The 26253-nt window shown below is 50.2% G+C and overlaps 2 protein-coding genes across 3 annotated transcripts in view; both read right to left on the reverse strand.

The window, feature by feature from the left end:
- CDK16 (cyclin dependent kinase 16) overlaps positions 1-798 on the reverse strand; it is a 12549-nt gene extending 11751 nt beyond the window's left edge. The window contains exon 1 of the mRNA XM_004376894.1: positions 264-798. Coding sequence (XP_004376951.1) covers positions 264-275 — 12 coding nt within the window. The 5' untranslated portion in view covers positions 276-798. The remainder of the gene's footprint in view (positions 1-263) is intronic.
- Positions 799-3646: 2848 nt separating this feature from the next.
- On the reverse strand, positions 3647-26253 carry UBA1 (ubiquitin like modifier activating enzyme 1). Of its 2 annotated transcripts, none has more exons than XM_004376898.1 (26): positions 26103-26253; positions 17420-17536; positions 17234-17292; positions 16964-17132; positions 16734-16868; positions 15633-15739; positions 15321-15411; positions 15077-15209; positions 14464-14561; positions 14218-14364; positions 13896-14072; positions 13634-13738; positions 13465-13545; positions 12953-13108; positions 11293-11458; positions 10946-11142; positions 9091-9155; positions 8650-8845; positions 7833-7907; positions 7519-7708; positions 5869-5957; positions 5489-5581; positions 5174-5365; positions 4356-4457; positions 4152-4252; positions 3647-3974 (listed from the first exon to the last, which is right to left on the reverse strand). In XM_004376898.1, exons 2-26 carry the CDS (start codon positions 17534-17536, stop codon positions 3839-3841), a joined length of 3177 nt encoding a protein of 1058 aa, XP_004376955.1. In that variant the 5' UTR covers positions 26103-26253; the 3' UTR covers positions 3647-3838. The 2 variants fall into 2 exon arrangements, with proteins under 2 accessions (XP_004376955.1, XP_004376954.1); XM_004376897.1 differs by lacking the exon at positions 26103-26253 and adding an exon at positions 22346-22570.

The raw sequence follows: 26253 nt of genomic DNA on the forward strand, positions 1-26253 counted from the left end.
GGCGGCGGCGGCGGCGGTGGCTGAGGCGGAGGCGGCGTCCCGCTCAGCCAGCCATGATCTCGGCCGCTGCGGGCGATGCCCCCGGGCTCGTTGGCGCCGGCTCGAATCCAAGCGCTCGGGGCTTGCGGCTCAGACCCGAAGGCTCGCGGAGACGCGGCGGATCCCAGGGCCGAACAGCCAACGGCCCAACCGCCGCGCGCGCCGCGCTTTGCGCATGCGCACGCACGCGCTGAAAAGGGTAAAGTGGGAAGGAGGCGACTCACCTCGGACTGCATGTACCAAAAGACGCGTCCGCAGTGGGAGGGGGCGCGGCCATTGCGCGCCCACTGGGGAACGTGGCGCTGGCCCTGGAACGGCGCCAGAGGGAAGTGTATGGGTTGTTTAGCACTCAATTTCGATCTTGCCAGAAGTTTGCTAGCGCCGAGGTAAGCAGCAGCCAATAACCAGGCGTGCCAGTCACTACTCGCTCCCCCTACTCGGTCTCACTTGGTACATCCTCATGGTAGCAAAGGGGACTTGCCACTTTTGCAATGAGGAAGATGATAAATGAGGTTGTTGGTTCTAGCCCCTCGCGGTGCCTCAGAAGGCAGGAATTTTAAAGTTTCGCGAGATGACTTTTCTAGGAGAGGCGGCCTGGAGAATCATTGGCCTTTACCACCTTAGATAGGACAGAGTCTAGCCCCGCCTAACTGGCCCCCTCAGCTCATTCCCACTGTGAACGCGTGCGGGCCCCGCCTTTCAGGTTGCCGCCCAGCCAATGGGGTTTGTTCCCTTGGGTGAGGCAGAACAAGAATGAAGGGCGTGGCTGGGCTGAAGAGGCGCGATTTCCCCTCCTGCCTCCCCCGCCTCTGCCCGGTTTTCATTGGCTTTCATCATCAGGGTGGCGGAGGGGCTCCTTTTTGTTCTGAGCTCCCCTCACTACTGGCCGAATATCCCGCAAGGTGATTGGTAAAAAGAGCGTTAAATCGGGTTTCGTCCCGCCTCTAATCTTTCCATCTTCCCTAGCAGGGCCTATAGGGTGGAGCCTAGCCTGAGAAGAAAGGCGGACCTTCAGAGGCAAGGGTTCCGTTACTGCGCATGCTTGGGGCTTTGCGGTGGGAGGAGCCTTTTTCCGCCCCACGGGAACAGCTACGTAAGCGTCCTGAATTGGGTTTTTCCTGGGAGCACTCAAACACTCTTCTTGCTCGCCGGAGCCCCGCCCACGGCTCACCCCCTCACCCCACGCCACATCCGTCCGTGATTTTCTATGTATTCTTTAATTGTTGGGTGCCTGTTTGTGCCAAGCACTGCCAGGCAGGCCTAATACCCCACCCCTCTCTGCCTGGAAAACTACACTAAATCCAGTTCAAATGGCAACAGCTTTCGGAACATCCTTACTAGGCCATGGTGGGAGTGGAAATATTTGACAAAGACTTTAAAAGTCCTCACCGCAGCTAGACGATCAGGTCTGTCACTTCACTGACCTCATTTCCTACCCTTCCTCTCACTCTGTTCCAGCCGTACTAGCCTCCTCGCTGTTGTAAGGAAGGCACAATCCAGCCTCAGGAACTTTGCACTACTTGCTTTTCCCTCTGCCTGGAATGCTCTTCCTCCAGATACCCACATGGCTCATTCCCTCACTTCTTCCTACTCTTTGCTTCAATGTCCTCTTCTCCATGAGTCCTTCCCTGACAGCTCAATTTAAAATTGCCTACCTGCACCATCATTCCAGGTTCCAGACCAGGCTCTACTCTTCACTTTCTGAATAGCACCGATCAACCCCTAACAGTTTACTTTTTGGTGTTACTGGGCCTCATCCTAGCATAAGCCCCATGAAGACAGGGATCTGTTTTATCCATTGCTGTCCACAACACCTAGAACAGTGACTGACATACAGCAAGCACTCAATAAATGTGGAATGCCTGAATGACAAATAGTTCCAGGCAAAAACCAGGAGATACACTGGTCCCATCTACCCTGTCCTTTGTGCCTGTTGGGTGTAGTACGCTCAGTGCAGTGACCCAACCCCTGCCTGCTGAGCCTTGGTCTCCTTCCTTGCTGGTGTTATAACAGACAGATATGATGGAGAGGTAAAATGGTATATGTGGGAACTAAGATGAAACCAGAATTCATGAGTGATTCACAAGCTGGTCTTGATGAAGGGTGTCAGGTATGTATAAGGCATCTAGGAATTCAGGAGCTGTGATGAAGAAAAAAGGGGCAGAAGTGTATGGAGTCAGGAGCTGTAATGGGGGAAGAAAGGCAATACAGTAAACAGGTGTCCTGAGTAGCCAGTAGCTGGGATTGTGGAGAAAGGGGGCAGAGAAATAAAGTTTGTGTGTAAGCTTCCCCCTATAATGGTGGAGACAGTGGCCAAAGGCATGGGTGTTTGGGGGCACACTAAAGCAACAACCATGGAAAAACTGCCCATGGTGGAAAAGCTACACCCAAACCTCTCCACTTGACCTAGACAGAGGTAAAACACTTCTGCTCCCAATGTTCCCACTGTCCAAGTGGGAAATTAAGAGGACCAATGGAAGGATAAGGTCAGTCAAGCAGAACAGGCCAGGAAGAAAATGGTCATGAGAAGTAGACAAGGATAAACACTGTGCCTGGGGTCAAGAGCTGGCCCAGAAGGCAGCAGAGGTGAGGACAGGCTGTGATGGGAGTCAGGATAGGACCAGGATTGGCTGACCTACTCCCAATACCCAGGTTTAAGTGGAAGAATGAGAGGTTTTAATGGGATAGAGGAATGGGTATCTGGCTGGGTGAGGGAGAGGTATGAGTGGTATCCTAGGACACCAGGAGTTGGTACTGAAGGAGGAAGGCACAGATGTGGCTATCTGAAGATGTGGCTTCAGCTATCTGAAATGCTGAGTGTGGGCAGTTTTACAGTCTTAGTGGGGCCAGCTCTAACCAATAAATTCCTAACAGCCCCCCAAGTCTGCACTCTTCTCACTGGTAGAAAGGTTGAGGACACTCAAGGGGAGGAAAAGCAAACCCGGGGCTGAGGAGGGCAGGGTAGGGCAGGAAAGGGGCTTTTCCCCTACAAACGTTCTCAGCCAAAAAATTTCCGTAATAAACACAGAGTATATCTTAAGGCACTGGCATTTCCCAGTCCAGCAGAGATTTTCAGGCCTCTCTGCAGCAGGGAAATTGGATTGAGGTCACCACAGGCATTCTTGGAGCTAGGAACCATGATTGTAAAGGCTTGTCCTGGGTTTCGGTGCTTCAAGCCAGGTGGGAGGGAATTTGCCCCAAGGACAAAAGCCATGTTGATCAAGCCCTGGCAGCCTGGTCACCATAATTTTCCTCTTTACAGAGCAGAGAAAGATTAGTGAAGTTAAAAGATTTGCTCAAACACTACTCTTTGCTACATATGAAAATCAATATGGAAGATCGTTAGATGAAGAAGGTAGAATATGAACCTTGCTTAAGTGAATAAAATCACATGGACCCAGGTACCTGCGCTTCGATTTCTTTCCAAGCAGGGAGGGCACGAAGAAGAGCCGCCAATTGCCCTATCTTCTCTGCCCAGGAAACCTGGATTTTGAGCAAGTTCCATGATGCTGAGGTGAGGCTGAGCCCTTCAGGATATCACCTGAACCCAGACAGCTCCAAGAGGCCCCTTCCTTCCCTGGGGACCAGCAGGGCATGCCACATCTGGGTTAATAATTCTTTATTAGGATTCGGGTTCCAAACAAGGTAGGAAGCAGTGGCAAGAGGGGTTCAGGGTGGGAGATGGTGAGGAAACACCAGGCTTGGCTAGCTGTGCCACTGCCAGAGGCCAAATGGGAGCCCTCAGCTAGAAGGGGTCTGAGAAGGGTAGACTAGGGCCAGTCTAGAGGGGTGGATGGTGTCAGCGGATGGTGTATCGTACATAGGGGACCTCGACATCCTCGCCGCTCTCATCATTGCAGCACAGCTCAAGCACCAGCGCCCGCACATGGCGGCCCAGCTTTCGCTTTGACACACGGCTCACAATCTCTGTCATCCTGGGGGTGGGGAAGCAGAGGGTCAGGGAGGCAGAAAGAAAGAGGAAGGGCAGGTAGATGGGGCAGAAGAGGTGGAAAGGCAGAGTACATGAGTGAGGTAAAATGGGAGTTGAGGCTCCCTACCCCACACACCCTTTTGCCCCTCGCCTTCCCCAGCCTGCCCAGTAGCCAACTCACGGCTGATCCAACCGTTCCTTGAGCTTGGCAGCTGGCATGAAGAAGGAATAGAGCATGGACACACCCTGGGACAGCATGGTGATTTCCAATTTGTGCTCTATCTGGAGGGGGTAGAGGGAGACAGCAGTGTCATGGGAGTGGATAGCCCATCACTTGCACACCCTGCCCCCTAGGTGGGGTGAGAGAGTAGGGAAAGGGCTTTACCTTAAAGTAGTCGAGGAACTGTTTGAGGGTCATCTCCTCACCGTTAGGCTGCAGCCCCTGTACCTCAAAGCGATCCCACAATGTCCACTCTTGGTTATAGTACTGCAGGACAAGGAGCAGGAGAGTAGGAAGGACAGGGGCCACCCCAGAGGGTCCAGCCCATGTCAGTTCCCACCCCACACACTCATGAAGACATACTCAGATCACAGCCCTCTTTTGTTCGAAATTCTCTCATAGCTCCAATCTCACCCTGAGTTAAGCACTGAAATCTTTATGATGACCAACAAGACCCTACACACCATTGGAATCATTCTTTTTCTCATCCCCTACCCCCACTCATCCTCTCATTCACTCTGCGCTAACTGGACTGGCCTTCTACTTACTGTTCCTCAAACATGCCAGGCACACTCCTACCTCGGGACCCTTGCAAAGACTGGTTCCTCTGCCTGGAATGTCCTTCCCCCAGAAACCTGCATAGCTTGTCCCCTTCACCTCTTTCAAGTCTGGTCTCAAATGTCATCTTTACAGCAAGGCCTTCCCTGACCACCCCACTTAAAATCCCAAACCTGCTCCTCATTCTGTTATTCCCAAGTCCTCGTCCTCCTTGCCCTCCTCGTTTTTTGTTCCTAGCACATACTAGGCACTCAAAAAATACGTGATGAATGAATTAGTGAACAACGGCACAAAAAAGAACAGGTACACATTGAAAGAAACCCTCACCTAGTGACAGAGTATGATGAAGACTAGAATTAGTTCTACAGAGACACACAAGAACACACCCCACCCACAAACCCATCCCTCCTGATGCAGGCCCCTACCTGGTGTCGAGGCGCGGCAAGGGGCTCAGAAAAGCCGAAGAAAGGCAGGGCCAAGTTGAGGAAGCCATTTTTGTAGGACTCAAGCTGTTGATGCCCCTGCACCACCTTGTACAACTCCAGACACACAAGGCCAACCACAGCTGCTGTGGTTGTAGCAATTGCTGGGATGATCTTCCCTGCAATCAGCTTGCTCTGTGATGCAAGAGGAGATCAGGAAAGGTAGTAGTTAGAAAGGCTCAGGGTTTTCAGAAGGGGCCGAATGAGGGGAACTCAAAGCTGGAAAGGGGTGGAATGTAAAGACTAGATTCTGCTCACCTTGTGCCTGTCTGCAGAGGGAATGTCATAGTTCTCTGCCCGGAGGTTGGATGCAGCCACGATGAAATCCATATGGAAGTTGCTGTCATCATCCTGTTACACGTGGGGAGGGTGGGAGGAGAATGGAAAGAGGGTCAGAGGAGGAAGAGGCTTTCTGGGTTCTGGGGACATAAGTACTATCCACCACAATTACCTGCTGGACTCTCCCAAATCACATAGGGATGGCTGGGAATACCTATTCATCTGGGGCCGTGTGGCAGGCCTGTGAGCCAATCCCCACAAAGGCCCGAGGCTGGCTCCAGATCCCCAGAGATCTTTTCGGTCTAGCCCCACAATGCTCAGCCCATCCCCCTGCCCTGCCCAGGGCCCCCACCCAGCACCTTCTCAAAGTCAATGGGGTACATCTTGAAGCCAGGGAGCTTGTCTGGGCTGGGCAGCGTGGCCTTGAGCTCCTCTAGACGGCTGTCATCTGCAGGAAGGGAGGGACATGTCAGCCCCTTAGACCCCAGGCCAGGGTCTGAAGTGGAAGCAGAAGCCCAGGGTGGGACAAAAGGTGTTCAGGCAGATAAAGGATTGAGAAAGGAGAGACATCCTGGGAGAGAGGAGGGGCAAAGGAAGAGAGGTAGAACAGAAGAACAGAGTACAAACCTGAAAAAGACAAAGAAGTGGAGAATATCAAGAGAGGTATCTCTAGAGACACTAAGAACAGAAATGAAGCCATTATAAGAAAGTGGAGATGGAAAGATCAAGATGGGAGAGGTATAGATCTTCGGAAGAATAATATAGAAGATAGGGAGACGTGGAGGAGGGTGGGGGAGGGAAGAAGGGGAGGATGGAAAAGATACACGAAGGAGAAGCTGGGGGGAAATACACAGATGTGGATATAAAGGAGAGATGGAGGGAGGAGACGGGAAAAGATGAAAAGGGAGAAAAAGGCGTACATACAGAAGGTGAGACAGATGGGGGTATATACATACATATGTGGAGAGATGGAGTAAATATATGGAGGAGATTAAAGTAGATATGGAAGGAAAGATGGGAAGAAATATACAAAGAAGAACGTTGAGGGAGTAGGTAATTGGGAAGGAAGATGGGAGTAGATAAATGGAAAGGAAAATGGTGGGGGAGATATATGGAAGGTAAATGCAGGAGGAGTTAAGAGTTACAAATGCATTATCTACAGAGAATAAATACATAGATCAGGGTAAATATAAAGATCAGGGTCAGCAAACTATGGTCCCCTGGGTCAAATTCAGTCTGCCACGTGTTTTTGTAAATAAAGTTTTATTGGAAAACAGCCACATTCATTTGTCTACATATTGTCTATAGCTGCTTTTGCAATTCAACTGCAGAGTTGATTAGTTGCTACGTAAACCTGATAATAAGCCTAGAATATTTCATGTTTGGCCCTTTACCTCTGATATACAGCATGAGCTAGGGGAAGAGATAGAGGGAGACAGGAGGAGCTGGAGGGTAGTATGGAGAGAGAGATGGGAAGGAAGATGTTGAGAGGGAAAGATGGGAAAGAAGATGTTGAGAGGGAAACGAAGAAAGATATATGGAGGGCAATACTAGTGTAAAAATGCACAAAAGAACGTGTGTGTAGATGCATATGGGTGGAGAGATGAGAGAAGATATAGGAGGAGACAAAGCAGGGAAGATATCAAGGGAGAGAGGCCATTGGTGGAGAACATACCCCCAAATAAACAGATCAAGAAGGAACAGAGAAAGGGAGAACAAAACCAAGGCAAACACCAAACACACACATACACAGAGTGAGAGAAACAGCTAGTTCTCCTGAGAGAGAACTAGGAGCAAGAGAGTGAGGAGAGTGAGTGAGTGAGTGAATTTGCCCCAATCATCCCTCTTCATTTCACAGAGAAGGAAGTGAGGCTCAAAGGAAGGTGTGGGGAAGTCTCAGGCCTGGGGTCACAGAGCACAGCCTGAGGCAGAGGACTGGCAGGGAGGATGGGCTGTGCAGGGAACAACTGGGGGTAGTGGCTCCTACCCAAATGGCCAAGCATCCTTACCAACAGAGGCATTGGCGCTCTGGAGCTCCTGGTCAGAGACATGGATCTTGACGCCAGACTTGGGGGTGAACTCGGGCACCTGCACAGACTGTAGAAGTGTGGCCACAGAAGTTCGATCCTGAGAGCCCGTCAGCCCATAGGTCTGGGCAAACAGGTTGGCGGCAGCCATCACGTAGTCTAGGTGCAGGGGCTGGGAGAAGGCAGGACATTGGAGGGGTGAGCACACCAGCCCTCATCTGAGAAGCCTCCACCTCCAACCCACCCACCTACCCAACCTCCACTTGATCCTAGGAGTTCCTAGAGAGGAGACTTACGTTGTTGACATCAAAGGTGAGCGGGTGTGGACATCGCTTGGGCCCAGACCAGAACGGGGCTCCTGAACTTGTGAGCTAAGAGGGTAAAGAGATTTTTGGGGAGCAGGACCTGAGAGTGGAAGCCTCTCTGACAATCTCAACTCATCACCTTGGTCCGAGATATCCCCTGACTCAGTATCTCTGGTTGGGGCATGCACAGGGGGCTGGAGTAAATCATAAAGACCCAGACTGTAGACAGAGATTTCAATGCCAGGCTGAGCCAGAAACCTTGCCAAGAAAACAACCACCAATTCCTGAGCATTCACTTTGTGCCAGAAACATGGCTACTTAACAAACTCTTATGGATTATCAAGCACTGTACTAACTTAATAAATATCAATTAATTCTCACGCCCCCCCCAGATATATTACTATTATTCCTACTTTAGATGAGGAAACTGAGGTGCAAAGAAAAGCTACATGACTTGCCCCAAGTTCAAATGGAGCTGAGGTTTGACCCAATACTGATTCCTGTAGTCTTAACTCCAAAATTTCTCCCCTTAAATCCCTACAGCCCCGACTGGGAGTCGAGTATGATTCAACCCACACCCCAGGTAAGAGAAACAGAAACCAAGTCCCTTGTCTGAAGGAAAGGGGATGCGGGAAAAACCAGGTCTGTGCAGAAAGCACAGGCTTAATCATTCTTCTGAGATCTCCATGCCCCAGGGTACCCGCCACAGCTGGATTAATAACTGGGATGAGCCACATCAAGAGCCCACAGCAGGCTCCTGTTTGGGGGCAGTGCATCTTGCCAAATGGACCCAGCAAACATGCACTACCTGGTCGGGAGGGAAGTTGTGCAGCAGCTGCCGGATGTTGTTAGAGTACTGGGTGTGCCAGTGGTGGCAGGCCCAGGTCACACAGTCGGCCCAGGTCTGTGGTCGCTGCAGCACAAGGCTGCGCTGCACGGCCTCCAGAACCTCCAGTGGTTGGGTACCTGCCAGTCGCAGCGTCCGCTCCACAAACTTGGGGTCTCTATCAGGAATCGGGGGGACAAAAGAGCAGGATTACTCAGTGGTCCCAAGAGTGGGCTCCAGGACAACCCCTCCTCACTTCCTCCACGGAAAGCTAATCCCAACACCCAACGGCATAAGGCCCAAGCGTTCATTAATTCATTCAAAAAGTGTACCTGGTGCTGGGTGTTACAGTGGTAAGGAAAGCAGACAGGATGCCTTGGCTTGTGGGCAGGGGATAGGGCAAGGGGCATTTGGGCTACTCACGTGAGGTACTGGTTGACATTTTCTGCCGGCTGCTTGAAGAGGCCTTCAAACTCATCCCGAGCCCACTGCAGACAGAGTAAACAGATTACATGGGGTGATGGTTGATAAAATGGGTTTCCGCAGGCATTAGAAAGACCATTAGTGAATAATGGAAATCAGAAGAGCACTGCTGCTCTGGCAGAAGGGAGAAAGTCTTAACCACTGCTTCCCAACCTTCTCCACCCCCCACACCACCCCCTAGCACCTCCATTTAAAAGCCAACAACCTTGACCTGGGCAGTGGTTATACAAGTATGTATGTGTGAAAAAATGTATTCCTAAGATCTGTGTACCTTACTCTAGGTATGTTACGCCTCAATAAAAAAGAAAACATTCAGACTGAAAGCAAAAATGATCCCTATCCAGGCCCTGAGGACTCAGTGGAAAACAAGACAGAGGTTCTACCCTCTGAGAATTCCAAGGACAGTAAATATAGTCATTACTGAGGTGGTTTGGAACATACGGATGTTATAGATTTGGGTTCAAATCCCAGTTCTGCCACATACTACCTAGTTTTGTGACTTCAGGTACATGAAATAATATCTTTACCTCTTCATCCTCATTCCTAAAACAGATATTATAGTAGTAATGCCTAGCTCATGGGGTTGCTATAAAGGAACAAGCAAACATGTATATATTTAAAGCTTACTTAAAACAGCCCTATGAGATGGATATATTATCATTCCATTTTACAAATGAGGAGTCTGAAACACAGAGAGATTAAGTCCAAGGCCATACATGACCTAATGAGAGACTGTGATGGGTACACAAATATAAACACACCCAATCTGTAACTCTGTAACTGCAGGGTTGGAAGGGAAAGTGACAGAATTTTCTTCCCCCTCCCCATTTTTTCCCCACCTTCATACTCCTAAACACTCTGAATGGTTTGGCCTCAAAGATTGCACTAAGAGTCATCCTGATAGCACGATGGTTATTTATCCTTGAGTGTGGGGTGGGGACTGGAAGGGGACTGGAGTTAGGGTTAGGTTCTGTTTCTTGGCCTGGATGTCAGTTACTCAGGGGTGTTCATTTTGTAAAAATTCAGCTAGATATGTACCCTGTTCTGTGTATATATGCATTATATAAACAGAATCATCCTGACAAACCAGCTATTAAACCCATTCTGGGTAACAGTTGGGGAAACCCGAATATAAACTGGGTATTAAAGACGAATAAATAACTGGTGTTTTATTTATACAGCAGTAGTTCCCAACTGAGGGTAATTTTGCCCCCCAGGAGACATTTGGCAATGTCTAGAGACATTTTTGGTTGCCACAAGTGGAAGGGAGAGGTGCTATTGGCATCTAGTGTAGAAGCCAGGGATGCTGCTAAACATCCTACAAGGTACAGGACAACCCCCCTATAATAAAGAAATATTTGGCCCCAAATATCAATAGTGCTGAGGTTGAGGAACCGTATTATATAGGAACATATTCTCATTTTGTAGATGTATACTGAAGTATTAGGGAGTAAAGTGCTGTGATGTCCATGACATACTTCAGCACAAAGAAGAAAAAAAAAAATGAATCTAAGAATAAAATGTAGCAAAACATTAACAATTGTTAAATTTTGGTGAGGAGTGGTATTTGAGTGTTCACTATTCTTTATACTTGTTTACATGTTGAGAAATTTTGAAATTAAAAATAAAAAAAAACAATGAATCGTTCTGGAAACCTATGCTGCTAGGTGGAAAGTGAAGCAGGCTGGTTTGGAGAAAAGCCTATTTTACAATGAGGCTTGCAGCACCGGAATGCCAGGGGCCTGGTGGTGGTCTGGGTGCCTGCCCCCTTCAGCCTCCTTCCAAAGCCAATCACCTGCAGGGTGTGCTCGATGGCATTGGGGAAGTTCTTCAATGTGCAGATAGGGATGGACTTCTCAGGTGGGTCCTGGCTAGAGCTGTATGACTCTGTCAAGAATGGGATCACCACCTGCACGTTGCCCTTGGTGCCCAGTGTGCCTGACTCCAGCAGGGGCTTACGGTAGTACACGCAGCGGCGATCCATGTACATGCCTGCAGGTAAGTAGGGGGGGGGGGGACAGTGTGAGAGTCGGGAAAGGAATGTCAGGATAGGACAGGAACACAGGCACTCCTCGTTAAGTGCGCGTGCGCGCACACACACACAACTCTGCCCTTGTCCTCTCCACCCGCCACCAAACTCACGGGCATCCACGTTGTCCAGGGCATTGGCCACACCATCCAGATTTTGGAAGAAGTCATCATCATAGATGCGCTCTGTGTCGGGACCCACACGGTTCTGGTGGCTTGTCACCCGGATGTGCGGATTCATCTGGCGCACAGCTGCAGCAGCTGTGTCAGACTTCAACTTCTGGCGGAGCGAGGGGGTGCAGTTCCAGGGTGAAGATGGAGGAACAGAGCTCAGTCATTCATGGATGCACCCAACAAACCTTTACAGAACTGTTCTCCTGAGGACTGACTTATTTAATGCTGGGTAAGAACCAGGCCCAGAGTTCAGGAGGCTCCCTGGTTTAGTAGGAGAGATAGTCTGTGGTAACACCACATGGCGAGGGCTGTGACAGTTGTGGCAGAGGCTCAGGAAAGGGAAGCAGTGGACACAGACTGGAGACAATGGGTTAGACATCTGTTCTTTTGACTAACACCTACTATTCTTTCAGGTAACAGTACCCTGGGTTGGGACAGATACCTGGAGCACTCTTCCCCCAGATGTCTTCTTATTCTCTTACATCCTTCAAGTTTTTATAGTAATGGGGCCTTTTCAACAAGGCCTTCCTTAATCACTGTAATTAAAACAGCAAACCAACCTCTCCTGGCACTCCCAATTTCCCTTGTTTTTTTTTTTTTGTTTCCTTTGTACAGCATTTATCACCTAACATTAACTATGATTTTGTATTTACTGTTTGCTGTCTATCCTCCCTTGTTCCTTGGTGTATCCCAAGTACCTAGAACAGCACTTACCTCAATAACTATTCAGTGAATAAATGAATGAATGACAAGAGGAATAGACTCTGGGCAGGCAAATGACATTGTCACCTACAGAAGGATTCCCAGATAAAACCCTGTATAACTCAGTTTCCACCTGTGCAGAAAAGAGCATAGCAGCCCTAAACTGCTATCCTTGAAAAGCCCTGCTTGCAAGGCTAACTCTTGGCTGGCATCTGGGAAGTTAGATTTCAGAAGGGTTCCCACCATTCTCAGAACAGGTAAGAATGGCTCACTATGCCTAAACTGTTTGTACAAACAATATGATTTATGCTGAGCACTTGCTTCCCTTCTGGGAGTCTGGAATTTGGGTATGGACTGGGAAAACCCTGAGCGCCGAGTCTCTAATGAGCTTTCCTAGTTGGCAACATTTCACATGTATTGGCACAACTCATTGCTGGGGGGAATTAAACTCATCTCTTGTGACTCCACTGGGAAAGGACTCTTGGAAACTTGTTACCTGGTCTCCCCTGGGCTTTGCCCCACGCACCTTTTCCTTTTGCTGATTTTGCTCTGTAGCCTTCCACTGTAATAAATTATAGCCACTGAGTAGGACTATATGCCGAGTCCTGTGAGCCCTTCGACCAAATCATCGAACTTGGGGGTGGACCCAACACACCTCCCAACCAGAACTGATGAAAGATCAAAGAAAAAAGGAGGGGGGCAAGGGAGATGAAAAATGGTAGATTAGATGGAAGGATGCTCAATAAATGTTTGTTGAATTAATAACAAAGAGAAACTGAAGAAAGGAAGGAAGAGTTTAAAGAAAGAGAGGTGGAAAGGCCTCCGCCAAAAAGAATGAGAATAAGAAAAAGACAAAGAGAAAAGTGAGAGAACAAAACCCCACTCCCACCCCACTCACCGTGACATCCCAGGGCCGGAACAAAAACTGTCGGTTCAGATTGGACTTCTCAATGGTGTCCATGTCTGTGACGATGATTTCTCCACCCTCTCCACAGCCAAGTCCAATCATGGCGAAATTCTTGAGCAGCTCACAGCCAATGGCCCCTGCACCCACCTAGCAGGTGGCCAAGAAGAGACAGACTCTGGTCAGGGTGACTCAGGCTACCACAAAGCCACTCATTACCCCTCACTCCCACTGGAGACAGCAGGCAAGGGGAACAGGGGCTAGTGCCACATCTTCAAGTGCCATGGCCGTAAGAAATAACTCAGTCATCTGAGAAACTGTGAGGCACCAGAGCGGGGAAACAGAGGGATGCATCAGGCTTTCCCTCAAGATAGAAAAAATGGCAAAGGGGATGAGACAAGGGTTCAAGAACTAAAAGACCCTCTCTTGGAAGGCAGAAGACTGGAGAAGAGGTGGCCAGAGGCCAGGGGAGGTTAAGGCATTTGGTGCCCAACAGGATCACTCACCAGGAAGTACTTCTGCTTGCCCAATTTCTCTTGCATGTCTGAGCCGAACACAGCCACCTGCCCGTCATAACGGTTCTGGCGCTGAGAAATGCAAAGGAAGGAGGGTCAGAGAGAGGCCTCCCTAGAAATGCCCCCAATAATGCCTTCCTCATGGGGTTCACTCACATACCGGGTGGCACTTATCCTCCGTGAGGGCCTCTTTGTCTTCAGGGAGACATTCAAGGGCATCAAAGTACAGCCACTGCATGACGGGCATAAACTTCCCAGAGCAAGCCTGAGGTACAGGAGTGAGGGGAAGAGAGGGAAGATGGTCAGTGGTTAATCAGGGCCTGCTACAAATGAACAGCAAATGATTGGGAGACAGAAGTGTGCCTGGCCCCAGGCTCTAGTCTCAGGTCCACCCAACCCTGCCCTTCCCCACCCATGCTGACCTTCATAACCTCCTGAGCAGCCAGGCCCCCAATGAAGGCATTCATGGGTGCCAGATCACCAGCAGCTACATATGCCAGCTTCCTAATAAGGTCTTCATCCAGGTTGTCTTGCTGCACTGCTGGCAGGGCTTGTGCATTCACAGACTGTGCTAGGGCCACCAGTTCTGATGCATCCTCCTGGTAGGGCAGAAGGAACCAAGAGAGGACTTGTCAGGCCACTGTGTGGGGAGGGAGAAGAAAAGAGGGTAGATAGGTAGAGAGGGATGGTGGGCTTCAGTGCCAAAAACATTTGCCCTGGCTGGGTCGCCCACCGCCTACCTACCTCATTGCGGGGCCGAGGTGGTCGGCCGTGCTGAACACAGAACTGGTGTAGGGCCTGGAAGCCAATGTGTAGCTGGGCAGGGCGTGAATACTTGGCAAAGTCCGTTAACACAAAGTCGGGCTCTGCGAGTGAGGCCTGCAAGGATTTCTGTGGAAGACAGGGCATCAGGACCAGAGGAGAGGAATGGAGAAACTGGAAATGCCTAGAACCACCCCCTCCCCAGGTCACTCCCCACCAGACACTCACAAAGCTAATCTTCTTAGGTACTTTGACCTGACTGACGATGCCTCCACGGACGTAGTCGGAGAAGTTAGAGGTGTCACAGATGCTAAAGGTGTAAGGGCCTAGGGTGGATGAGGAAGCTGTCAGTCCACTCACCCCCTAAGATCCACAACACCCTCAGGATAAGGGAAAAAAACCCATCCCTAACCCAGCTCAGACATCAGGAGTCGCTTCTTTTCTGCCCTGGTCTCTACTGAGAAATCAGAAACCATCTCTTCTCTGCCCCAGACCCAGTGTCCCTTGGCTCAAGTCTACAGTGGAGGACCCTCTCTATTCCCTGCCCAAATTTCAGCTCAGACACCAGTGGCTCCTCTAATCTACTCTGTTCAAACACCAGAGACCTTCTCCGCCTTAGCTCAGATACCAGAGATCCACTCTCCTAGGAAGAGCATCTCTCCCCAGTATCCAACTCTGGTTGGACCCCAGAGGACTGACTCTGTTTCTGGTTCACCTTGGATACCCAAGATGTATCACCCCTTACTCAGAGCCCAGGGACATATCCCCTCCCTTCAATCCCCTGGCTAGAGCCCCAGGACATCTCCTTCTCCCCTGTGATTCCCCCATGGCCCTAGCTCACCCAGGACTTTGATTTCTATGGGCTGATTTCCGTTGAGTTCGATCATGCCCTGTACTTCTGAAAAGGAGACAAAGTCGCCACTCTCAAACCCGTGTCGGGCCTCATCCAAGCAGGTAACCACACCGGGGCTGTCCTGGTTAAAGGAGAAGTGAGCCTCAGAGGCAGGCTCAGGGTACCAGGAGCAGACAGGGATGACTGCTGCTGCCCATCTGCCTGCTAGGACCCCTGGGGCTGGTCTCCTCACCTTGGTGACCATAGAAACCATAGCACTGAGCGGCTGTTCCCCATTGGGATCTGTGAGGATCATTTCCTCTCCAAAGTCACAGAAGAGCTGCCTGTAGAGGGAGGGAACAGGGCTGATGTCCAAATTCCATGCACACTGCATCCACAAGATGCAGCGAACACTTGCTGAGCAAACTCAATCCATCACTGCTGGGAATCAGACACTGCTCATGCCACGTAGGGAAAAGTGAATACACAGAATCTAAAATCAGGCTGATGAGTCTTGGCCTGGGCCTGGCAGGGGTTGGGGAAGAAAGTGGGGGCAGGCACTCACCCAAACAGGCCACGCGTGTCTGCCACCACCAACTTGATGCCACGGCTGTGACAGAATTCACCCACTCGTAGCTGGTCCTGCAGGGGGGTGTTGGTAAGGACCACTACCTGTGGAAAGGTGGAGGCTCAGACCAAGGGCCCAACATTGGGGCGAAGGAGAAATAATGGAAAAAGGTTGATGAAGAGAGCTCAGAAAGTCCTTAAGGCAGAGATGCCCAGGCTTTGCTAGTTTAGCCCTCTTTCACCAACATGAACAAAGTACCTACTGTGTGTCAAACTCAGTGGGAGTGAAACTCAGTAGAGAGACATACAAATCCCTAGACCACGAGGAAAAGTAAAGAGGTACCTGGGAGGGCAGGGTTTAGAGACCAGCTGACTCATTTATTTGACAAATACCCACTGCTGCCTGCCTAGACACTGCCATGCCCTGGGAGAAACAGAATGAGTATAACTCATGTCCCCAGCCAAAGTCTGAGCTCACTACTACCACACCCACCTGCTCCAATTCTCAAGACAACGCCTGCTCTGCCATGATGTTTGGGACTTTGCTCTCTGCCTGAATGTCCACTGTTACCTACAAGGGTGAGCTCCTACTCCTACGTCAGGACTCAGCTGCAGTACACTGGGTCTCTGGGACACCCAGGGCAGCATCTTAGCTCCCACAGCCTCTTTCTGGCCCAAACTTATTTTTTATGTAACAAATATCCATACAGGCCTTACCATGTGCCACTGCTATTCTAAGTGCCTGACCCTCACAGAAACTCTTTGAGGTCAGTATTGCTACCATTCTCATTCTATAGACAGGAAAAACTAAGGCACAGGAAGTTAAGTAACTTGCCCAAGGTCATACAACTAGTAGAGCTAGAGACTCACAAGGCAGTTTGGCTCATAACCACTACGCTATACTGTCTGAACACAGCTTCCTGCCTGAAAAGGTGTGAAGTCTCCAAGGACAGGTCCGGGGTCTAAATCCTGCCTGCATCCCCCAGCCTCCCTCAGCACGAAACCTGGCAGACAGGGCCATTAAATACTGAACAAATGAACAAACCAGAGATGGGCTCTGAGAAAATTAGGCAGGAGGCTGTGTGGTGCCCCAAGGTACCTGGAAGCCACTAAGGAAGTCCTCAATGAGGGGCCCAGTGTAGGCGCTGACAGGCACGTAGCTGTTGAGTTCAGCAAGGCGGGGCTGTGATACCTCAGCCCGGTTTTTACCGATGTCCTCCTCCCGCAGATAGAACTACATGGGGGAAAGAACTGAAGTAGTTGCGGAGCTTGGGGGTGGGGGGAAGGAATTCCTCAGTGGGGGTGGGGAAGGGAACTGGGAGGAGGTACCTGGGAGGAGAGGTCAGCCCATTGGGCAGTACCCTGGTCATGTAGGGTGACAGCCTTGACCCCGCCAAGGATGATGTTCTTGGCGATCTCCACACCCAGGCCCCGCAGGCCTGATACCAGTACGCTTGATGTCTGGAGCCGCTTCATTGCCTCATGACCCAGCACGTACCTGCCAGGTTAGGGGGCACTCGGGGTCAGGGCCTGGCCTACCTAACCATATCTTCTTATTGGCCCCCTCCCACCTCTCAGTCAGGCCTTGGCCCCACTTACAGCTGCCGGGAGTAAAGGCCCTCGTCTATGTCTGCTTCACTGCCGTTCTTCGCCATTCCCTAGGGGTGGAGGGGGAGAACAGGTTCAGGGGAGACAAGCAGGAGTAGTTTGGAGATATGGATGGTAGTACAAAAGACTTCCTCCGCCACTGCCCTGCCTGCCAGCCTCCAGGGAGAAGACACTCACGTTGGTTGGCACCGAGGGTACTTCAGACAGCACGGAGTGGGCAGGGGAGCAGTTAGAACCCGGCTTTGGATCAGGCCCGGACACGCGACGTTTCTTGGACAGCGGCGAGCTGGACATCTGGAGGGAAATGTAGGGTCAGAAGTAAGGATGGTGTGTGTGGGTTAAGTTTTTCTGTTAGTGGTGATTCTAGGGGAAGAGAGGACTGAAGTACGAGATACTACAGCCATTTCATAGCACAGGAGACAGGCACTGAGAGGTGAGGTGACTTGTCCAGGGTCATGCTGCTGTCAAGAGATAAGATCTGAACCCAGGTGGTCTGGTTTGCAAATCCATGCGACTGACCATTACGCCATTTGCCTCTCTTCAGCCTAGCATAACGAGGGAGAGACTCCAATCCTATGGGGTGAAAGTTGTGACAGGAATGTACTTGGAAAGTCGGAGGAGGGATATGGATTCAGGACAGATCCATTTTCAAATCTTGACCCTGCCATTCCTTGACAGATGCCATTTAACCCCTATGGGCCTCAGTTTCCTTGCCTATAAAATAAAAGTGAAAATACCACCTACCTACTCCATGGAGTTGTTGAGATGATGAGAAGTAACACAGGGCATAAAATTTGGCACGGAATAGGTAGGCAATAACAAACAGCCATTCTCTTCACCCTTAACCCCGGGGAGGGGGGTGCAGAAGGGATACTGGAGCTTGGACATCAGAGTGGGATGATGGCAGAATATACCATGCAGAGAACCCAGTACCCAGAGGGGCTCAGGGAGGACAGCCAGAGTATTACAAAATCCCTTCTTGCCCTCACCCCGCAGCTCTGGGAGGGAAAAAGTGGTCCAGGCCAATAAAAGAGGTTGCAGGGAAAGAGGAAGCACTTCCCAAGCCTCGTCTTTGCATATGGAGTCCCTTAAACAGATTAACAATAATGATAAACGAATATTTAGGAGTCCTCTCTAAGACAGATGCCAAACTAAGCACTTTATAAGCCTTGTCACACTATGTCCTCAGGGCACCCCTGGAGGTTTGGACTACTAACAATAACACTCCTCCCCCCATCTCACAGTGGAAGAAAAAAAAAAATTCGGGGACATTTGGCGACTTGACTGAGGTTCCCACAGTGATAGTGGCTGAGCTAGGACAGACCGGGATCTGCTGACTCTTGAAGCCCAAGCTGCCTCCCAGTAAAGCATTACCATGTTTCATCCCCTCAACAGACCTGACCCTGCAAAACAGGGCTTTAATGTCCTTGCCGGACAAATGAGAAAACCTGAGCTCACAGAGGTCAAGTAACTTGCCAAGGGTCACATACCAGGTCCTAGAGAGAGAACAATACACCCTCCTGTGGAAGTAAAATCTGGTGTGTGTGTGTGTGGGGGGAGGGATGGGACTGGATCCATACAATGGAACATCAGGACCCAGAATCATCTCCCCCTGCCCCCAATGCTCCTCTCTAAGCTTTTGTTCATGAAAGTCCTCCTACACTGACTGAGCCTTTTCTACACCCAATCACACCAAGTACCCTCACTGTGCCTAAGATTCCATCCTGGCACCTGCCACACTCTAGCACTAACCTCAATGACAAGAGCTACCTACCATCTATCAGGAGCTTACCATCTGTCAATCACAGGGTAAAGGGCTTTGCCTAATCCTAACAATCCCCAGGAACCAGATAACCTTATGCCCACATCACAGATAAGAAACACAGGCTCAGAGAGTTTCATCACTTGCCCAAAGTTACACAGCTGGTAGGGACTGTTTGCCAAATACCTCCTGGGTGAATAAAGTCAGGACTTAGCTCAGGGCCTACCTAGCCCACAGGGCTAAGGAATGGGGGCGGGTAAAGGAGAGTCAGGACACTGGCTAGGGCCCCTGAGTTGGCCAGCAGAATTGCTGGGAATACTAAGAACCAATCTGGGTAGGAAAAGGCTTGGTGAGTTAATAGGGAGACAAAAGCAAATCATATTTTCCATTTTCTGATTCTTTGACCTGGGGAAGGGATCTCACTTCCTCTGAGCCCCATTTTCTCCAAAAGCAGGGACAAACAGAACTGTCCTTGAGGGGCTGCTGGGAAGGTTAAAGAAGTCAAGGTCTGTGGTCAGAGCACATCGACCTGAAAACATAACTTCCTCCCTGGGCACCTGTAGTGACCTCCATTACTTAGCTATCTCTTTGCATTAAAATTGGTTTACTTGTTTGGGACACACCATCTCCCCACCCCCTAAATCAGAGATGATCCAAGGCCAGAAAGATCTTTAATATCTGGACCTTTCACCTCTGGGCCCCTAGTGCTGGGGCAAGAGTCTAAGCAGGTTTCGTTGACTGTTCAAAAGTGGACTTCAATTGCAGAGCTTTGGAATCGCCTTGTCCCAAGGCAAGCAGAAAGGGTCTGGGGCAAGAATCCCAGAGAAGGGCTAAAGATCTCCCTGCCCCTAGCAGAAAAATATCTATACCCTTTCTCCCTCAACATTTGTTCAAGCCCCTATCAGGAAGCATATGCAGGTAGTCCCCGACCGTATGCGAGTAGGAAGAACCGCACTTAACACTAACTTTTTTTTGTTACATTTTATTCTTAGTAACAGGTACCATATACAATGTTGCAACACGGAAACTGCTAATGTTATTCTCAAATGTTCACTAGCAGATGTTAAAAAAAAAAAAAAGGTATTTGACTTATGTCAGAACCAACTATGACAGAGTTGTCAGAACAGAACCCCGTCATTAGTTGCGGAATACCTGTACTGCAAACTGTTCGGCAAAGCGGAACTGGGGCTTAGAGAGTTTCAAAATTTGCCTGGGGTCTCCAAATCTGATTTTGAAGCCTGAGTGTTCTCCACCCCCAAACCAGAGAAGAGGGTTTGAGAAGAATTCTGGAGTAGGTTTGAAAGGGGGCAAGCACAGGGTTGGGTTATCAGGATGGAGAAGTTACGGCAGAGAAGGGATATTGAGGCCTGTCAAGACTCCTGGGAGGGGTTAACTGAGAAGTCACTGGGAGCTTAACAGAGGGGACTCAGGAGGTGGTTGTCTGAGCCCATGAAGGCTCTGAGGGAGATGGGAAAGGGGATGTTAAAAATGGCGGAGGGAGGGGCAACAGAGTTAGGAAAGCCTCGGAGTTAGGGAAAGTCTCAGGAAATTGCAGGAGGGCTAGTAAAGGCCCCCAGAGGCTGCAAGAGGGTAGGAGGGCAGATGCTGGGACCCATGGAAGTTGCATAGAGAATGGGTAGGGGGATACTGGGGCCCTGAGGGTCTCTGTGGGCAGATGCTGCGGGCAGAGGGAAATCTGTAACCAAAAACAATGCTAGAGTCCCAAGAGGCTGGCTGACAGTGGCGTTAGGACTCTGAGAGCAGATCCTCGGGAAGAATTTCTAATGGGGTACAAAGTCCCTGTGGCGGTCTCTGATAGGGCATGTTAGCTACTACAAATGCTCTGAGGGGGTGGAAAAGGGAGGCTAAGCTCAGACAGTTCAGGCCCCAAAAAACTGAACAAGCAGACACTGGCTAGGTCCTTAGTGAGGTTGGGTTTCCCCTGACCAATTATGTTGGATCTTATGGTAGCTCTGAGAATACATGCTGAGAGGGGGCTTTCTATTCTGATGAGGACAACTGGGCCAGATGGGGGAAGGGATGTCTGACAATGATGTTGGAGTCCTATGAGGCTGCAAGCAGAAGCTGAGGGTCTCTAGCTAAAGATGTTGGAGGCCCTGAAAAGCTCTGAGGGAAGACCTTGAGGCCTGATGTGAGGTTAAGGGATCTGTAATAGGAGAAACTGAAACCCTGGTCAGCTTTTGAAGGCAGAGAGATTAGGTCCACGGTGGAATTGGGGAAGTGAGTCTCTGATGGAAGTGACTAGGACTAAATAGGGGCTGTAAGGGAAGATGCTGATGGGAGGATCTCTGATAGAGGATTATGTGTCCAAACAGTTCCTCCCCAGTGTCTAGTCCCCTGGGAGGCTCTGAGGGAAAATACTAGGGGTTCAGAGCGTCTGAAAGGGAGATCCTAAGGTCTTTGAGGGGTAGTCTCTGAAGTGAATACTGGAACCATACAAAAAGGGCCATAGTCCCTAAAAGAAAATACTGGGCTAGGGTGGAGTTAGGCCATTGGGTACAAATGCTGGGGCTGGGGGTGTCTGAGAAAGTGATGTAGACAGGAGGAAGGGCAGATTCTAGAAATTGTAGGCGGACCTAAAGGCAGGTGTTTGGGGCGGGTGTCTCTGAGTAACAATGCTGAGCTCAGAGGGGCCTCTGATGGAAGATTCTAGGGCCAGGGTGGGGTTAGGAGATCTCTGAAATGTGGGGAAGGGGTCTCTGACAGGGAGACCAGGTCCAAATAGCCTTGGAAGCTCTGAGGGTAGATAGTGTATGTGCATGTGGTGGGGGGGGGGGGTGGCGGGGGGTCGGTGTCTGAAGGAAGATGCTCTCTTTCAAAAGTGAAGGCCACATGGACCCTCCCTGGGGTCAGGCCTTTCTTAGAAGCTGTGAGAGCAAATACTGAAGGGCTAGGACTGCCTGAAGGGAGATCCCTGGAGAAGGCCTTTAATGGCATACATCGGAGGTGGGCTAGCCTATGACCAAGAATGTTGAGCCTGGCAAGTCTCTATTGGTGATTGTAGGTAGTTCTGATCTGAGATGCAAGGTCCTGGAAGGAGTCACGCTCCTGAATAAGAATATTGGGCTCGAGTCTCTAAAAGTAGATTCTGGGGGTCTGAACTCAAGGTCAGATTTCTGAGCCCGAGGAGGCGGTGGTCCCGGATGGGAAATGTCGGCCCCACCCTAGGATGTGTCCCCACCACCACCACCCGGCACATCCCTAGCGTCCGAGTGACTGCAGTCCGTCCAGATTATCAGCCCGGCCCAGCACCTCCCAGGCTTCTCCAATGCCTCCCGAAACCCGTCCCGGGCAAGGCGCCGAGAAAGATCATTTATTACCAATGCCGGTTCCCCGGGTCGCGCCGCCGCCAACGCCTCAAGGAGCCGAAGCCAAGCCCGGCCGCCGCCCTCCTCCTTTTCCTCCTCCCCGCTGCCTGGGCCGCCTAGAATCGCAGCCGCCGCCCCCTTCTCCTCCCCGGGCCGTTGTGGTTGTGGTCGTCCCCGCTACCTCCTTCACTTCAGATGCCGACACAAGATGGCGGCCGCTGGGCCCAGGGCCGGAACAAAACCTTGGGCCCCACCCCCAGGAACCCGGATGCAAGCGGGCCTCGCCCACTCATGAATCTTGTAAAATGTTCCCTGCCCTTCAGCGACTCATGCTGTTGGAAGGAGAACAGCTCCACCTAGTGGTTGCTGTGGCAGTAACTAAGAAAACAGGTAAAGCAACATAGAGGCTAAGCCTCTTGAAACATGAATAATGAAACAGTTGCCGCAGCCAGACTACCTTGGAAACAAAGAAAGAATATTAAGGCCACGCTTCCTGATCATGAATTATGCATGCAGCCTGGTGGTTGGTGGACTAACACCCTACAACCAGAAAGCAAATGTTAAACATGGAAGCCACACCCGACTGTTCATGAATAATGAATGATCCTGCAGCAGCCTGGAAGCCAAGGAGACCAAAGCCACATCTTATTCATGAACAATGCATGAGGCCCATTGGGCTGGAACAAAAGGGAGAGGCTCGTCTATTGCTGCACCTAATATCCAGTTAGCAGGGAAATGGAGCTACTTACTGCAGAGAAAATATACTTCCCCGGCTCATGAATAATGAATAACACTGCTGCAGCAGCTCAATCTGGAAACCCAGAGAGGTAAGAAAGATCCCACTCAGTTTCATGAATTATGCACTAAGGACAGCCCTGCCCAGCAAGGAGGGATTATGGTACTACAGCCTAATTGCCAAGACAACGTGGCCACGCCTCCCTGTTCATGAATAATGAAAGATGACGCTGCAGAGCCACAGAGTGAGTGAACTCCCCTCCTCCCCACTCCTGAACGGCTCAGGGAGCCAGGGCTGCCTTGATCCCACCAACTCCAGACTCACAACATGTCTTTGGCAGATCCCTCAGTTTCCACAACTGTAAATGGGTATAGTAATAGAACCCACCCACCTCATGGGGTTGAAATAAATTATTATGAAAATTAGAGAACATGGATTATGGAACGAGATTAGACCATTGCTGGCACAAAAACACTGTTAAATTTTAAAAATATTATATATTAATATAAAGGTAGTATATAAATATGTATTTATATTAATATAAAATTAGTTATGGGTGAGTGTATACCTAGTCACTAGAGAAACCCCTAACTTGGAGCACTATTTCAAAAATAACGCTGTGAAACGCCCTCCCAGAAGAATACTGGAAAACAGCATGCTAAGGTGACCAATGTAGGACAGACTACCAGGTCACCAGATACAACCATATGCCAAAGCCCCAGGCACACAGTAAGCACCTGACACATTTCTGTTGAATAATAACAGATCACATTAACTGATCACCTACTAAGTGGTCGCTCCTGTGGTGTGTCCTTTCTATGCATTGTGCCACTGATATCCTCTTCAGGAAAACACTGTGAAGGTGGTTCTTTTATTAGCCCTGTTTTGCAGAGAAGGAAACAGGTTCCTTCTGGTTCTTCAGGTCTCAACTCAAAGGTGACCTCCTTAGAGAGGTCTTAAACCCTTACATTTCTGGCCACCAATTACTAGCTGTGTGACCTGGGACCAGACACTTCACCTCTCGGGCCTTGGTTTCCCCATCCATAAGATGGAAACAATAGTAGTAACCTACCTTGTGAGGGAGTTTAAACAAATAAATATGGATAAAGCGCTTAGAACAGTGCCTGGCACTGCTATATGACTAACATTAGTGGTAGTACTATTAAATTGGGGAGGAGTGGGGAGGCACTACGGTTAAGACTGCAGACTCTGGAAGTAGACTGACTGGGTTTCAGTCCTGGCTCAGCTACTCAGTGGCTGTGTAACCTTAGGCAAATTACTTAGCCTAACTGTGTCCCAGTTTCCTCATCTATAAAAGGAGATAGTAATAACCTACCTCCCAGGGTTGTTGTGAAGATTAAATGAGCTAATAAAGTGCTAAATGAGTGTTTGCTAATTTTATTATCATTATCCTCATACCCATTATTCAGGCTCACAAAAGGTTTGCCAAAGATCACACAGCTGGCAAGGATCGATGGTATTTGAATCCAGAGCTTTTGTTGATAACATGGGATACTGGGCCATAAGGAATAATGAACAAAGCACGAGGCTCCACGCCCTCGCTAGACGCAAGGCTTATTTACTGGGACCTATAGGGGAAAGCTAACCACCGATTGTGCAGAAGAGGCAGCAAAAGCCACGCCCCTCATGAATTATACACAACGCTCCTAGAAAAAGGAGCCCTGGTGGCACAGTGGTTAAGCACTCGTGTGCTAACCGAAAGGTCTGGCGGTTGGAACCCACCAGCCACCCTGTGGGAGAAAGATGTGGCAGTCGGCTTCAGTAAAGATTTAAAAAATCCGTTGCCATCCTGTCAATTTCGACTCATAGTGACCCTGTAGGATAGAGTAGAACTGCCCCAGGGGGTTTCCAAGGAGCGGCTAGTGGATTCGAACTGCCGACCTTTTGTTTAGTAGCCGAGCTCTTAACCACTGCGCCACCAGGGACCCTCGGTAAAGATTACAGTACTGGAAACCCTATGGGGCAGTTCTGTCTGTCCTATAGGGTCGCTATGAGTTGGGATCGACTGGACGGCAATGGGGTGGGAATGAGCCCCTAGAAAGGCCGCAGAAAACATTGGGCTCCACTCACCTGCATGAATAATCAATAAGCTCTAGTTTGGCGCGGCAGACCTCAAAACGCCCCTTTAGCACACTGCCCCGCCCCCTCATGAATAATTCACAACCCGATACTTACAGTGGACCAGGTGTGAAAGAGGTAAAAATCTGCTCCTCTCAGGAAAAGCCTAGCAGACCCGGCTCTGGAGTCCCTGGGCACAGCATGGGCTCGGGGCTCCTCTCCCCAAAAACGTGTGGACCCCGATGTGCTCAGTCTCGCCACCCTGGGTCCCCAAGTACAGGGAGTATTCCATCATGGAACCACCAGAGGTCACAATGGCCATAAACCCTAACCTTCCAAATGCCACATCGGTCCTGAACGTTCTTAAACACTGTCACCAGGACACTTTGTAATACGAACTCTCCCAAAACCCGCCTTGACTTCAGGAACCTCAAACTTCACCTACCTTCTTGGGAAACACCCCAAATCCTCCCTCATGGACAGAGTACTCAAACACGGACCATAAGGGTCTCCCCCCCCCCAAAAAAAAAAAACCCAAACCCATTGCCTTTGAGTAGATTCTGACTCACAGTGACCCTACAGGACAGAGCAGAATTGCCCCATAGGTTTCCAAGGCTGTAATCTTTACGGAAGCAGACTGCCACATCTTTCTTCCCCAGAGTAGCTGGTGGGTTCGGTTAGCAGCAGAGCGCTTAACCACTGCGCTACCAGGGCTTCTTGGTCTCCCCAAACATACCCCTAAACACTGCCTCCGAGGGGGTATACCCCAAAACAGACTCCCAAATCCCACCCCGGAGTCCTCAAACGCCACCTCCTAAGGGTCCTTCCAAAACAGACACCCCTAAATGCCACCCCGGGCCTGGAGCCTCCAAATGCGCCCACTAGAGGATCCCGAAGTTGAGCCCCCTCTTCCAAAGGTTGTCCAGGGGTTGGGGGCACCGTGCTCCAGCTTACCCCCTGGGCCGGGCGGAAGCCTCGCCTTCCTGCTGGAGATGAGCCGAAGCCACGGGGCAACGGAAGAGCAAACCACCTCCGTCGTGCAATAGGAGCCAGGGTTTGCTCCGAGCTCAGAAGCGCGGGGCCTTAGAGGGCCCCTGGGCTGGGA

Source organism: Trichechus manatus, unplaced genomic scaffold (genome assembly GCF_000243295.1).
Source record: "Trichechus manatus latirostris isolate Lorelei unplaced genomic scaffold, TriManLat1.0 scaffold00046, whole genome shotgun sequence".
Taxonomy (NCBI): Eukaryota; Metazoa; Chordata; class Mammalia; order Sirenia; family Trichechidae; genus Trichechus; species Trichechus manatus.

What these genes read in the sequence shown, in the direction of transcription:
- UBA1 (XM_004376898.1), bottom strand. Translation starts at nt 17,536, where the DNA reads ATGTCCAGCTCGCCGCTGTCCAAGAAACGTCGCGTGTCCGGGCCTGAT. An exon ending in GGCCTTTACTCCCGGCAGCT is followed by an intron (nt 17,133 to 17,233) that starts GTAAGTGGGGCC and finishes CTAACCTGGCAG; the next exon opens with GTACGTGCTGGGTCATGAGG. An exon ending in ACTTCCTTAGTGGCTTCCAG is followed by an intron (nt 15,740 to 16,733) that starts GTACCTTGGGGC and finishes ACCTTTCCACAG; the next exon opens with GTAGTGGTCCTTACCAACAC.